Source organism: Panulirus ornatus, chromosome 58, assembly GCF_036320965.1.
Source record: "Panulirus ornatus isolate Po-2019 chromosome 58, ASM3632096v1, whole genome shotgun sequence".
Taxonomy (NCBI): Eukaryota; Metazoa; Arthropoda; class Malacostraca; order Decapoda; family Palinuridae; genus Panulirus; species Panulirus ornatus.
This window is the reverse complement of record NC_092281.1, coordinates 729,156-743,047: the sequence shown is the minus strand read 5'-3', so window position 1 is coordinate 743,047 and position 13,892 is coordinate 729,156. Positions and strand designations below refer to the sequence as shown.

Below are 13,892 nucleotides of genomic sequence, written 5' to 3'. Positions count from 1 at the left end.
GACAGCCACATCTCGCTGGAGCTGCCGGCCGGCGCCAGGGGCCCTGGCTGCAGGTTCCAGGTGTGGCAAGAGAAGCACTCAGGCGCAGGACGGGACATCTGGGCCATGGACGACCTCACCATCACCTCACAACTCTTCAACAACATCCAGCTGGACTTCAGCGACGGTGCTGCCGCCAACAACTCCCTCAGGTAAGATGAGCCACTTCACCTGGGGTCGGGGGGTCGCGCTGGCCGAGAACCTGCGTGGTTGACCACAGTGTGGCGAACTAGATGGTAACTTATCAACGAGAGTTTCCCAAACATGTTGGTGATAATGGTTGGCTACGTGCTGGTAGCTGTGGTGTGGGCCAGGCTACGTGCTGATAGCTGTGGTGTGGGCCAGGCTACGTGCTTGTAGCTGTGGTGTGGGCCAGGCTACGTGCTTGTAGTAGTGGTGTGGGCCAGGCTACGTGCTGGTAGCTGTGGCGTGGGCCAGGCTACGTGCTGGTAGCTGTGGCGTGGGCCAGGCTACGTGCTGGTAGCTGTGGTGTGGGCCAGGCTACGTGCTGGTAGCTGTGGTGTGGGCCAGGCTACGTGGGTGTGGACACAGGAGTTATACAACAAGTGACAGAATGATGATGGACGGGATCCGTCTAGGACATGTGTGTGTCATCATCATCCCGTCCATCTTGACGTGTTAATAGTTTGCGTCATGACGTGCATGATGCGTGTCAGCGAGGTGTGGTTACGTGAGTTCGTATATCCGTTTCTGTCAGGTTCCATCTGGGGGAGCTGGGGGGCGGGGCGTGTGGTCGGGACTCCGCCCTGGTCTTCGGGGACATCATCGCCAGCGGGACATCCCGCTTCATGGAGACCAAGTCCATCGGCGTCGGACCCTCGTACATGATGCAGTTTGATCTGGTTATTGGATGTGAAGACGAACAGACGCTGGACACACCCAATAAGGTAAACTTGTTTACAACGTCTTGTATGACGCAAGTCACAAACTGGTTTTGTGTAAACTATTGGAAGCCTTGTGTATAGTCGCTCCATCAGCCTTAATTTCCAATCATGTTAGATCCTCCTGAGGAAATATATGAATCCAAAATGATATGTCTGGTGTATATAGTGCTTGTGTGTTGACAGGTGGTGTTGTATATACTGTGTGGGTGTTGACAGGTGGTGCTGGAGTACTCCCTGAACCATGGCATCACGTGGCAGCTGGTGCACCGCCCTTGCTCGCCCTCCACACCTGGGTGTCAGTCACACTTCTCCCGGGGCACCGTCTACCACGCCTCCGAGTTCAACTTGTGGAAGAGGGTCACCCTCAGGCTTCCCACACACACCTGGTAAGATGACATGTATATATATATATGTACATATTGACCACACACAACCATGACTGCGTCACACAAGACCAGCACCGCCTCGCACGCGGTTTTCTTTATTTATAATTACCCCAGGACCAGGTACTGTGAGTCCTGGTGGTAGCCAGTGACCTTTCTAAGGGCTAGTGCAGCCCAAGGCTGGTGTTTACAGTAGCAGAGAAGTGCAGATTCCTTTGGAGTGAGAAGTTCTTTGATGAGACTATACTTGAAATGGTTCGGCCTCGCCAAAGGTAAGTTTTCACTGGTTGCGTAACCCAGAGTAGGCGGAGTCCGGTAGCATCAAACAGTGATCCTGACATACATGTTTTCCTGACTGATTACCGTGTCAGTCGTCTGGACTTGACGGAGGATCAGGGAACCTTGTATGAGTGTTGTGTTCGTGCTAACCTCACCAGACACATCAGGGTATTGTATGTTGGCAGGTCGCCGACGACGCGGCTGCGACTGCGGCAGACGGAGGAGAGCGAGGTGGGCGAGTCCTGGGCTGTGGACAACCTGTACATCGGGCGGCAGTGCCCAGGCTTGTGTTCTGGCCATGGCTACTGCACCATGCAAGGCTGCAGGTCAGACATCACATAACACTTGTTTACTCTCTCTACCCAACACTTCCTGACCCCATGTTAAGACACGAGATAACAATCCTGCCATCCATACTGCATGTTGCGCTGTAGATCGACCCTAGGATGGTTGGTCGTGTCCTGAAGATATGTGTAGTGAAGAAGTGTTGTTGGGTCGACAGGTGTGATGACACGTTCCACGGACACAAGTGTCTGCCGCTCCACAAACTCCACCGGCAAGTTGACACGACCTTCGACGACGAGGACGACATCTCCAAGTACGACTTCCACCTCACAGGCGGGTCGGTGACACCACAGGAGGAGGGGTGTGGCAGCGTCGTGTCCGGGAACAGCCTTTACTTCGGTGCTGTGAGTAACACTGTTTGTGCTGTAGTGATGATGGTGTCTGCTGCAGCAGGAGGCCTGGTGCCCCTCGTCACTAGGGGTACCAGCCCCAGGCGTCGTAGGGTCGTCAAGACCCCCCACCCCCTAACCCCACCTTCTCCCGAGAGCTGGCTGCTTGTGTGCCCCCCAACCACTGGGCAACCTGCTGCTTCACATGATTATTGTGTGACCGTCGGGAACCCAAGAGTGGGCCGTTTTGACAACTGTTTCTTTCCCTGCACGTCGAAGTTTTGTAACCCTCTGCCCTCTCATGTATTCCCCAATAACTATGACCTGCCACACATTTCAAATGACAGGTTTTTCACTTCCTCCAAAATTCGTAACTATTTTCCCTTATTTGTTTTTTCTGTTTCATAATTCTCTCAATATTCCAGTTAAGGTCCGACCTTGATGTGGACTTTTGTTGTTAGAGAAGACATGAGGGGTCAGGTCATGGTTGTTAGGGAAGACATGAGGGTTCAGGTCATGGTTGTTAGGGAAGACATCATCACACTTCAACATACACACCCAACTAAGAACCCACTGCACCACACACACACACACACACACACACACACACTCTGGGTTAGCATGTTATCTTCAGAGTTGAACATGTGTAGTGGGTCATCGTCTGTGGTCGTGCATGCCATGGTCGCTCCTCATATGTGGAGGTTTGTACGTCATTTCAGTGTCACATGGATAATGTGGCTGGCCCTACAGCTGACTACCCCACCTTCTTACCTTCCCACAACACTTGTACGTTATTATATAAGTCATTTTGTAGTTAACATGTGATAATACATATGACATATGTCACCTTTGACCGGAAATGATGTTTGGCGGAAGTCAACCATTATTAATGTGTACATAACGCCCATGTCTCCGCCAGCCTGGTGTTCGTCAGTTGGAGACGGACGACCTCGGCGCAGACCACGTGGACATCATCCAGTTCATGTTGGTGGTGGGAGGCGGGTCTGGCAGCGGGTGTCTCCCCGCGGACCAGGAGGAAACCCTGAGCGCCGGCAGCGTCGTCCTAGAACACTCCACGGACGGCGGCATCAGCTGGTCCCTCCTGCAGGAACTTCTCCCCTCCCAGTACAGGACGCCCAGGTGAGGCTCTCTCTCTCTCTCTCTCTCTCTCTCTCTCTCTCTCTCTCTCTCTCTCTCTCTCTCTCTCTCTCTCTCCTGCTGACTCGTTTCTCCTCAAACCAGTTTGTTGTACGTCAACATTTCTTTATCATTTGTTTATCAATACACCACGAAGGTCATAATGTTCACATGACGTCATACAGTGACCTTACCTACCACCTGGACCTTCATTATAACGAACAATTTAACAATAACAAATTTTTAGTTATAAGATTCACACGGGTCAGTGTTACCAAGATCCACACGGGTCAGTGTTACCAAGCCACGGGTTGTGACCTTCCTTTATATCATAGTGGCCGACGTGACACAGGCCAACAGCATCCCCCAGTCAACACCACCATCTCTGGTGAAAGAAAAAAGTTAGCCAGGAACCCATTTTATCGATCACCCCCCTAGGGGTGGATGAACAGCTGGGTTGACTGTGGACCGACCGCCGCAACCAGGATTCGAACCGATGCGCTCGACCGTGTGCGGCCCGTGAATGCGTCTTTATCATTTTCAGATTTGTTATATTTTAATGGTCCATTTACAGAGAATTTTACTGTCAGTTGTGTTTATAAAGTTCACACACATGTTGTGTTTACGTCCACACTGCATGTGAGACATTTGTGTGACCAACACATCTGGTGGCAGACGCACAAACCCGCCTCACTCCGGGAATGTTGGTCGCTCCTGCAGGAACACCTGGGTCATGTGTGTGTGTTGGTCGCTCCTGCAGGAACACCTGGGTCATGTGTGTGTGTTGGTCGCTCCTGCAGGAACACCTGGGTCATGTGTGTGTGTTGGTCGCTCCTGCAGGAACACCTGGGTCATGTGTGTGTGTTGGTCGCTCCTGCAGGAACACCTGGGTCATGTGTGTGTGTTGGTCGCTCCTGCAGGAACACCTGGGTCATGTGTGTGTGTTGGTCGCTCCTGCAGGAACACCTGGGTCATGTGTGTGTGTTGGTCGCTCCTGCAGGAACACCTGGGTCATGTGTGTGTTGGACGCTCCTGCAGGAACACCTGGGTCATGTGTGTGTTGGTCGCTCCTGCAGGAACACCTGGGTCATGTGTGTGTTGGTCGCTCCTGCAGGAACACCTGGGTCATGTGTGTGTGTTGGTCGCTCCTGCAGGAACACCTGGGTCATGTGTGTGTGTTGGTCGCTCCTGCAGGAACACCTGGGTCATGTGTGTGTTGGACGCTCCTGCAGGAACACCTGGGTCATGTGTGTGTTGGTCGCTCCTGCAGGAACACCTGGGTCATGTGTGTGTTGGTCGCTCCTGCAGGAACACCTGGGTCATGTGTGTGTGTTGGTCGCTCCTGCAGGAACACCTGGGTCATGTGTGTGTTGGACGCTCCTGCAGGAACACCTGGGTCATGTGTGTGTTGGTCGCTCCTGCAGGAACACCTGGGTCATGTGTGTGTGTTGGTCGCTCCTGCAGGAACACCTGGGTCATGTGTGTGTTGGTCGCTCCTGCAGGAACACCTGGGTCATGTGTGTGTTGGACGCTCCTGCAGGAACACCTGGGTCATGTGTGTGTTGGTCGCTCCTGCAGGAACACCTGGGTCATGTGTGTGTTGGTCGCTCCTGCAGGAACACCTGGGTCATGTGTGTGTGTTGGTCGCTCTTGCAGGAACACCTGGGTCGTGTGTGTGTTGGTCGCTCCTGCAGGAACACCTGGGTCATGTGTGTGTGTTGGTCGCTCCTGCAGGAACACCTGGGTCATGTGTGTGTTGGTCGCTCCTGCAGGAACACCTGGGTCATGTGTGTGTGTTGGTCGCTCTTGCAGGAACACCTGGGTCGTGTGTGTGTTGGTCGCTCCTGCAGGAACACCTGGGTCATGTGTGTGTGTTGGTCGCTCCTGCAGGAACACCTGGGTCATGTGTGTGTGTGTGTTTCCCGCAGTCTGTTCCGTGCCCAGCTGGAGGAGGAGGTGGTAGAGAGCGAGTCCGGTGTGGTCAGGTTCAGGTTGTGGCAACCGAAGCACAATGGTAAGAACCAGTGGGCCGTGGACAACCTGAGGATATACCCTGACGTCCAGGTCACATCACTACAAGCTGACTTTGCTGTGAGTTGCTCAGTGTTGACTGTCTGTATGTACTGATGACCTTCGTTGATCCTGATGGATCGTCTGCCATTCATCTTACATTTCTTCAGCAGGAATTTATTCTAATCCATTTATTATTATTATCTGTGTATCTGCTGAGGTGTACGTATGTGTGTAGAATCAACCTAGCATAATTATTGATACAATGAACGACTGAAATTAATGTTTACGTTGGTAAGATTTCTGATATGTTTCTCCTGTTCCATCTGGACTTGTGTCTCCACAAACTTTTCTTCTTTCTCTACAAGTATGTCTCCTTCATCTCCCAGATGCTTCCTTCAGTGCTCTTTGTGTGTGTGTGTGTGTGTGTGTGTGTGTGTGTGTGTGTGTGTGTGTGTGAGTGGTGTGTGTGTTTGTTTGTGTGTGTTTCATTTCATAAATAGAAATGTGAAATTTCATGATTCACAGAATACTTAAAGAGAAGACAGTGTTATACAAACTATAAAGTACACACCTGAGGTGGTAATACACTTTGGGTGTCCATATACCTGTGTGACCATACACCTGGGGTGACCCCCACACCTGGGGTGACCCCACACCTGAGATAACATGTACCTGTGGTAACCATGCCCGTGGGGTGACCATACACCTGTGGTAGCCACACATCTGCGGTGTCCACACAGCTACCGTGACTCTACTCGTGTGGTAACACTTCCTCTCCCACTGCCAGTCCGGCTCTGTGGTAGCCTCGCCATGGCTGCAGGTGACCAGGAACCACCAGAGCGACTACTGCGGCAGCCAGGACCTGGCGCAGGTCATGGACGGACCCGAACCTGTGCGTCTGGCCGTCACGAAGCCTCTGGCTCTGTCACAAGATGACATCATATCATTCCAGGTAAGTTGACACAGTTTGTTGATGTAGACAGACGGGGCGGTGTCATGTTTGTATACCGGCCGTGTACCTCTCTTCCTCATACACTAACTACTAAGTCATCCCATCTCTCACCACCTTTCCCTGACCCTCCCACCTTCAGCCTGCCTCACGCATGTATGTTTACACCCAAGACATGTTTATCTGACGAGGCTTCGTTTACAAGTTATACAGTTCGTGCTACATGACCATTGGTTTGTGCTCGTGTGTTTACATGCTCATGGTGGTTCCTGGTGACGGTATGACTGTACGTTGAATACGGCCTCCAGTAACACAGTGATTGGACATTTCCTGAGTTAGCGAGGTAGCGTTAAGAACAGAGGACTGAGCCTTAGAGGGAAAAGCCTCACTTGGCCCCCTTCTCTGTTCCTTCTTTTGGAAAAGTGAAAACTGGAGGGGAGAATTTCGATATACGTACATGGTGGACTGGCGAAACTGGCCCTATGGTATCTGTGTATGTGTGTGTGTGTGTGTGTGTGTGTGTGTGTGTGGAGGGGGGGGGGGTGGAAGGCTGTTATATTCTCTACTTTCTAGATGGGTTAATCTTGGGACTTCCTGCAGCTAAGGCTGTGATACACGTAGTGCTGAAGCTGGTGCTTTGAAGTATGAGTATTGTGTACATTATACGACCGAGGAGCAAATATGGTGACGGTAAAATGGTAACCATGACTGCGGTACGTTGGCTGAGGAGATGGTTCAGTGTTTCCTGTGTGACATCTGCCTCATCAAACTATCATAGTTCATATTGTAGGCCAGTCGTCAAGCCTCTGTGGAAGGCTGTGTTATGTAGTCTTACACACGCGTGTATTATGGTCGTAGTCCTGTGGTAACTGCCATGTTTGTTTTAATGGAACAATTGTAGTTGTAGAAGTGATGCCTTCGGGAGCCATGCTGATTCCGGTTATAGAGGAGACTGCTTATAATGTGTCCACCTTAACCAGAGGAGTTAATGTGACTGTCTATAATGTGTCCACCTTAACCTAGGGTTAATCCTAGCTCCGCTGATGTACCCACAGATCAGTGTTGGCTGTAGTGAGAGGTCGGGTGTGGGGCGACCCGTCTTGCTGCAGTACTCCAAGGACGGAGGAGTGAGTTGGTCTCTGGTGCGGGAGGGATGTCCATCCTCAGCCTTGCACTGTACCGGTCCCAGTGAGCCAAGCCTGTACCGGCCTGGTCACCACGGGCCCTGGACCCGCATCCTGCTGCCAGTCGACCACAGGTTGGCCCAGGGGTGAGTGGCTCGCAGTGAAGTGTCGGGTCGCCACCGTCAGCCTCACACGTGATCTTGTTCTTCTGTCAACACCAAGAAAGCTTGGCGTTCCCTCACCGGATTTTACAATGAATAATGTTGAATAATCATGTATGATATGGTATTCATGTGCTGTGACGTCATCATGTAGCCTTACATTATTATCATCATGTATTAACTGCAGCTGTGAACAGGCTGGTAGAACAGCTGTGTTGCCTGCAGCTGTGAACAGACTGGTAGAACAGCTGTGTTGCCTGCAGCTGTGAACAGACTGGTAGAACAACATAATGTATTAGGATTACCAGTTGTCCAAGTATAATCTACCAAATCTAAACTACTTAAGAATATATAAATGAAATTAAGTTCTGAATGTACAACTGAGGAAACATTACAATTTATTATAACCTATGGTTTCAGTTTAGACTGAAGCGTGGTGTGTAAACCTTAGGTTAGGTTAGGTGAAGGGTAGGTCAGGTGAAGGCGAGACTAGATTAGGTGGAGGGTAGGTCAGGTGAAGGGATGGTAGGTGAAGGTGAGACTAAGTTAGGTTAGGTTAGGTGAAGGCGAGACAAGGTTAGGTGTATGCCAGGTTACATTAAGGTATGTGAGGAGGAGGAGGAGTTACTGACGAAGCTGTGATGGTGGGTGGCAGGTCGGTGCACCTGAGGTGGATGCAGGACAACCCGGGGGAGACGACGGTGGGCGAGTTCGCGCTGCGGGACCTGTACATAGGGCCACCCTGCCCCTACCTCTGCCACGGTCATGGCCTCTGCACCGCCGCCGGCCTCTGCAAGTGTGACAAGGGCTACAATGGTAGGTTCCCTGCTAACCCCACACTGCACACACACACCACACACACACACACACACACACACACACACACACACACACCTGATGTCAGAGGGACAACTAGGAGACTGTCACTCTTTCAACACAGTGAACCACAGTGAACAAGTGTCCTCGAGCAGATAAGGTCATCATAGACCATCAGGTCATCAGTTGATGATGTTGGTCAGGCAGGACATTACTGGACATACATATAGATCCCCAAGTGACCCATACTGACTCGTATATAGATCCCCAAGTGACCCATACTGACTCGTATATAGATCCCCAAGTGACCCATACTGACTCGTATATAGATCCCCAGGTGACCCATACTGACTCGTATATAGATCCCCAAGTGACCCATACAGACTCGTATATAGATCCCCAAGTGACCCATGCTGACTCGTATATTGATCCCCAAGTGACCCATGCTGACTGACTCAGGTAATGTTGTCATGTGTGCTTCAAGGGACGTACTGCGGGCGGTTCCCGTCCAGGAACCCACAGTGGATGCGCGACAACTTTGACGAGGGTGAGGAAGCGTCGGGCATGTGGGAGCGGACGGAGGGAGCCTCGCTCTCCCTGGGCTGCGGACCTCACCACACTGGCAACTCCCTCCTCTTCTCTGACGCGGGCCCGCGCTTCGCCACCACCAGGGAGATGGACACCAGATACATCAAGTAGGACGTGGCTGAGTGTTTACTATGGCAATATAACCATCCTAATGACCCGTTCACCATTCATGTAGAAACAGTTGTTAACCTGGTGATTCTGTAGTTTAACTGTAGGTTTTCAAGATGACATCACCTTGTAGTCCAGACCTGATGGTGTTGTTGCAAGTCTCTGGTGTTGGTTGCAGGTTCCTGGTGTTCAACCTGCAGGTGGGGTCGTCTGAGGTCGGGGGCAGGTGTCAGCTGGGTCAGGTGCCTCGTGATAACGTTGTCCTCCAGTACTCCAGGGACAACAGCCAGACCTGGACACACCTGCAGCAGTTTGAACCTACCCAGACCACCAGCAGGTATGTTGGCTAGGCTCATGACCACCAGCAGGTATGTTGGCTAGGTTCATGACCACCACCAGCAGGTATGTTGGCTAGGCTCATGACCACTAGCAGCAGGTATGTTGGCTAGGTTCATGACCACCAGCAGGTATGTTGGCTAGGCTCATGACCACCACCAGCAGGTATGTTGGCTAGGCTCATGACCACTAGCAGCAGTGACCACCAGCAGGTATGTTGGCTAGGCTCATGACCACCACCAGCAGGTATGTTGGCTAGGCTCATGACCACTAGCAGCAGGTATGTTGGCTAGGTTCATGACCACCAGCAGGTATGTTGGCTAGGCTCATGACCACCACCAGCAGGTATGTTGGCTAGGCTCATGACCACCACCAGCAGGTATGTTGGCTAGGCTCATGACCACCAGCAGGTATAAAGTTACTTTGCCACACGAACTTATCATCATACCATTGTTGAGAAACATCTCTGTGAATGAAAGTAAATCTACGTCATCTCGTAACAGAAACGCAATTTCTGTACTAATCTGCGACAGTTTGATGACGAGAACTGATAAGATCATGTTGGTAGGTGTTCATCATTATTTACCTGTCCATAAGACAGTCGTCTGTATCTTTGTGGTCAACATGATTGACCAGGTTGGGCGGCCGTAGACCAGACACTCAGGTTTTTGATCTCCCTTGCTCAGGAGGGAGGCGTTCTTCATCCCCTTGCCCCAGGACGCGCGCACACGCCAGACTCGCTTCCGCTGGTGGCAGGGGTACAACGACATGATGATGGCAGACGACCCCTCCCAGGGTGAGTATAGCTGTTGGCAGGGAGTAGTAGTAGTAACAGTAGTAGTAGTAACAGTAGTAGCAACAGTAGTAGTAGTAGTAGTAGTAACAGTAGTAGTAACAGTAGTAGTAGTAACATCACTGTGTGTTGCAGGGGAGCGAGCAGAGTGGCACCTGGACAACGTGATGGTGCTGGCCAACGAGACTTTACCTCTCACCATCTTCGACGCCTTCGACGGCAACACGTCAGCGTCGAGCCCCTGGTTCCTGACGGAGGGCGCCGCCCAGACCCCTGGCTGTGGCAGAGACAACGACCACGTCCTCTTGTTCTCAGGAGCCACTGGTAACCCTGCCTTACCCCGCCCACACTGTCTTCCTTCCGTCACTCACCTCCCACTTGCGTCACCCACCTCCCACTTGCCTTACTCACCTTCCACTTGCCTCACTCACCTCCCACTTGCCTCACTCACCTCCCACTTGCCTCACTCACCTCCCACTTGCGTCGCTCGCCCTCCACTGTGCCCTCACGCTGGTCTTCTATATATATCTCCTGCTATGCCTTTTTTTCTACTCTCCCATTTCTTCCATTGTGTATGTGTACATGGATTAAAGTGAGCGATCTATCGACATCAAACTCTGTTTTGTTGTAAACAATGAACCTGTGATTGGCTGCACGTGACAAGTGGGGTGCCTCAGGGATAAGTACTTGGACCTGATCAGACATACATGGATGACCTGGACATTGGCTATCAATGTAAGATCTCAAAATCTTCTAAACATACAAAGCTAAAAGACGAGAGTTTTGACTGAGGAGGACCACGAACAGGGAGGATCCAGAGGGATCTTAACCAACTATTATGTACGTCCACCGCGCTTACATACAATATACAGTAGCCACAAACACCAGGATTCGAACCCGCATTACTTGTGTGGAAGCTTAGATGTTAGCCACTGAACTATGAAGCCCATTGTAGGTCAATGAGTCTTCAGTCATCAGTAATGGAACAATCATATGAGGATTATGAGATGTACAGAGCAGTAGTGAGTCATGATGTATACAGCAGTAGTGAGTCATGATGTATACAGCAGTAGTGAGTCATGATGTATACAGCAGTAGTGAGTCATGATGTATACAGCAGTAGTGAGTCATGATGTATACAGCAGTAGTGAGTCATGATGTATACAGCAGTAGTGAGTCATGATGTATACAGCAGTAGTGAGTCATGATGTATACAGCAGTAGTGAGTCATGATGTATACAGCAGTAGTGAGTCATGATGTATACAGCAGTAGTGAGTCAGGATGTATACAGCAGTGGTGAGTCAGGATGGTGTATGATTCCCACGTCTCGCATCCCACAGTAGTGAGTCAGGATGGTGTATAACTCCCACGTCTCGCATCCCACAGTAGTGAGTCAGGATGGTGTATAACTCCCACGTCTCGCATCCCACAGTAGTGAGTCAGGGTGGTGTATAACTCCCACGTCTCGCATCCCACAGTAGTGAGTCAGGGTGGTGTATAACTCCCACGTCTCGCATCCCACAGTAGTGAGTCAGGGTGGTGTATAACTCCCACGTCTCGCATCCCACAGTAGTGAGTCAGGGTGGTGTATAACTCCCACGTCTCGCATCCCACAGTAGTGAGTCAGGGTGGTGTATAACTCCCACGTCTCGCATCCCACAGTAGTGAGTCAGGATGGTGTATAACTCCCACGTCTCGCATCCCACAGTAGTGAGTCAGGATGGTGTATAACTCCCACGTCTCGCATCCCACAGTAGTGAGTCAGGATGGTGTATAACTCCCACGTCTCGCATCCCACAGTAGTGAGTCAGGGTGGTGTATAACTCCCACGTCTCGCATCCCACAGTAGTGAGTCAGGATGGTGTATAACTCCCACGTCTCGCATCCCACAGTAGTGAGTCAGGGTGGTGTATAACTCCCACGTCTCGCATCCCACAGTAGTGAGTCAGGGTGGTGTATAACTCCCACGTCTCGCATCCCACAGTAGTGAGTCAGGGTGGTGTATATAACTCCCACGTCTCGCATCCCACAGTAGTGAGTCAGGGTGGTGTATAACTCCCACGTCTCGCATCCCACAGTAGTGAGTCAGGGTGGTGTATAACTCCCACGTCTCGCATCCCACAGTAGTGAGTCAGGGTGGTGTATATAACTCCCACGTCTCGCATCCCACAGTAGTGAGTCAGGATGGTGTATAACTCCCACGTCTCGCATCCCACAGTAGTGAGTCAGGGTGGTGTATAACTCCCACGTCTCGCATCCCACAGTAGTGAGTCAGGGTGGTGTATAACTCCCACGTCTCGCATCCCACAGTAGTGAGTCAGGATGGTGTATAACTCCCACGTCTCGCATCCCACAGTAGTGAGTCAGGGTGGTGTATAACTCCCACGTCTCGCATCCCACAGTAGTGAGTCAGGGTGGTGTATAACTCCCACGTCTCGCATCCCACAGTAGTGAGTCAGGATGGTGTATAACTCCCACGTCTCGCATCCCACAGTAGTGAGTCAGGGTGGTGTATAACTCCCACGTCTCGCATCCCACAGTAGTGAGTCAGGGTGGTGTATATAACTCCCACGTCTCGCATCCCACAGTAGTGAGTCAGGATGGTGTATAACTCCCACGTCTCGCATCCCACAGTAGTGAGTCAGGATGGTGTATGATTCCCACGTCTCGCATCCCACAGTAGTGAGTCAGGATGGTGTATAACTCCCACGTCTCGCATCCCACAGTAGTGAGTCAGGATGGTGTATAACTCCCACGTCTCGCATCCCACAGTAGTGAGTCAGGGTGGTGTATAACTCCCACGTCTCGCATCCCACAGTAGTGAGTCAGGATGGTGTATAACTCCCACGTCTCGCATCCCACAGTAGTGAGTCAGGGTGGTGTATAACTCCCACGTCTCGCATCCCACAGTAGTGAGTCAGGATGGTGTATAACTCCCACGTCTCGCATCCCACAGGTCCCAAGTACGCCGAGACCTGGGACTTCCAGGCGACGGAGGCGTCAGTCGTCCAGTTTGACATCAAGGTTGGGTGTGGCGGTGGGGGCGGGGCGGGCGCCACGCCCACGGTCCTGCTCCAGTATTCCCTGGACAACGGGAAGAGCTGGAAGCTGGTGCGGGAGCTGTGCGCTCCGCCCCTGGTGGAGTGCCACACCTACCACCTGCCCTCCACCTACACCACAGCCATCCACCCAGCCTGGACACGTGTCACCACCACTCTCCCCAGGACAGCTATGTACGTCACGTGACCCCGTCTTACTGTGCGAGACTTCTCATGCACGAGATCATGTGCGAGACATCTCACGCACGAGATCATGTGCGAGACATGTCATATTGTTACTGTTGATGATGTTTGTATTATATAATAATTCATTCAGGTTATGAGATCCCCTTCCTCAGCCACATTATGGACTGTGTGAGGGAGCTGTGTAGTGTGAGGTATGTGAGTTGCAAGGTGAGGACCTGAGTGGTTTGGGGTGTTGGTGAGGAGGAGTAAAATGTTTGCTGGAGGGTGAAGTTTGTGTGGGGTGAGGGTGCGGGGTGTGTGGGTTAAGAGTGAGGTATGTGGGGTGAGGGTGTGTGGGACGG

At 51.6% G+C, this 13,892-nt stretch overlaps 1 protein-coding gene across 1 annotated transcript in view; it reads left to right on the top strand.

Moving 5' to 3' along the window:
- The window catches only part of LOC139766590 (reelin-like), a 96,181-nt gene that overhangs the window by 31,454 nt on the left and 50,835 nt on the right, over positions 1 to 13,892 (top strand). The window contains 15 exon segments of the mRNA XM_071695442.1: positions 6 to 191; positions 758 to 947; positions 1,161 to 1,330; positions 1,792 to 1,932; positions 2,109 to 2,295; positions 3,200 to 3,420; positions 5,346 to 5,508; positions 6,218 to 6,382; positions 7,435 to 7,649; positions 8,320 to 8,480; positions 8,965 to 9,175; positions 9,355 to 9,513; positions 10,199 to 10,308; positions 10,441 to 10,629; positions 13,263 to 13,539. Of these exon segments, the coding sequence (XP_071551543.1) occupies positions 6 to 191; positions 758 to 947; positions 1,161 to 1,330; positions 1,792 to 1,932; positions 2,109 to 2,295; positions 3,200 to 3,420; positions 5,346 to 5,508; positions 6,218 to 6,382; positions 7,435 to 7,649; positions 8,320 to 8,480; positions 8,965 to 9,175; positions 9,355 to 9,513; positions 10,199 to 10,308; positions 10,441 to 10,629; positions 13,263 to 13,539 (2,745 nt within the window).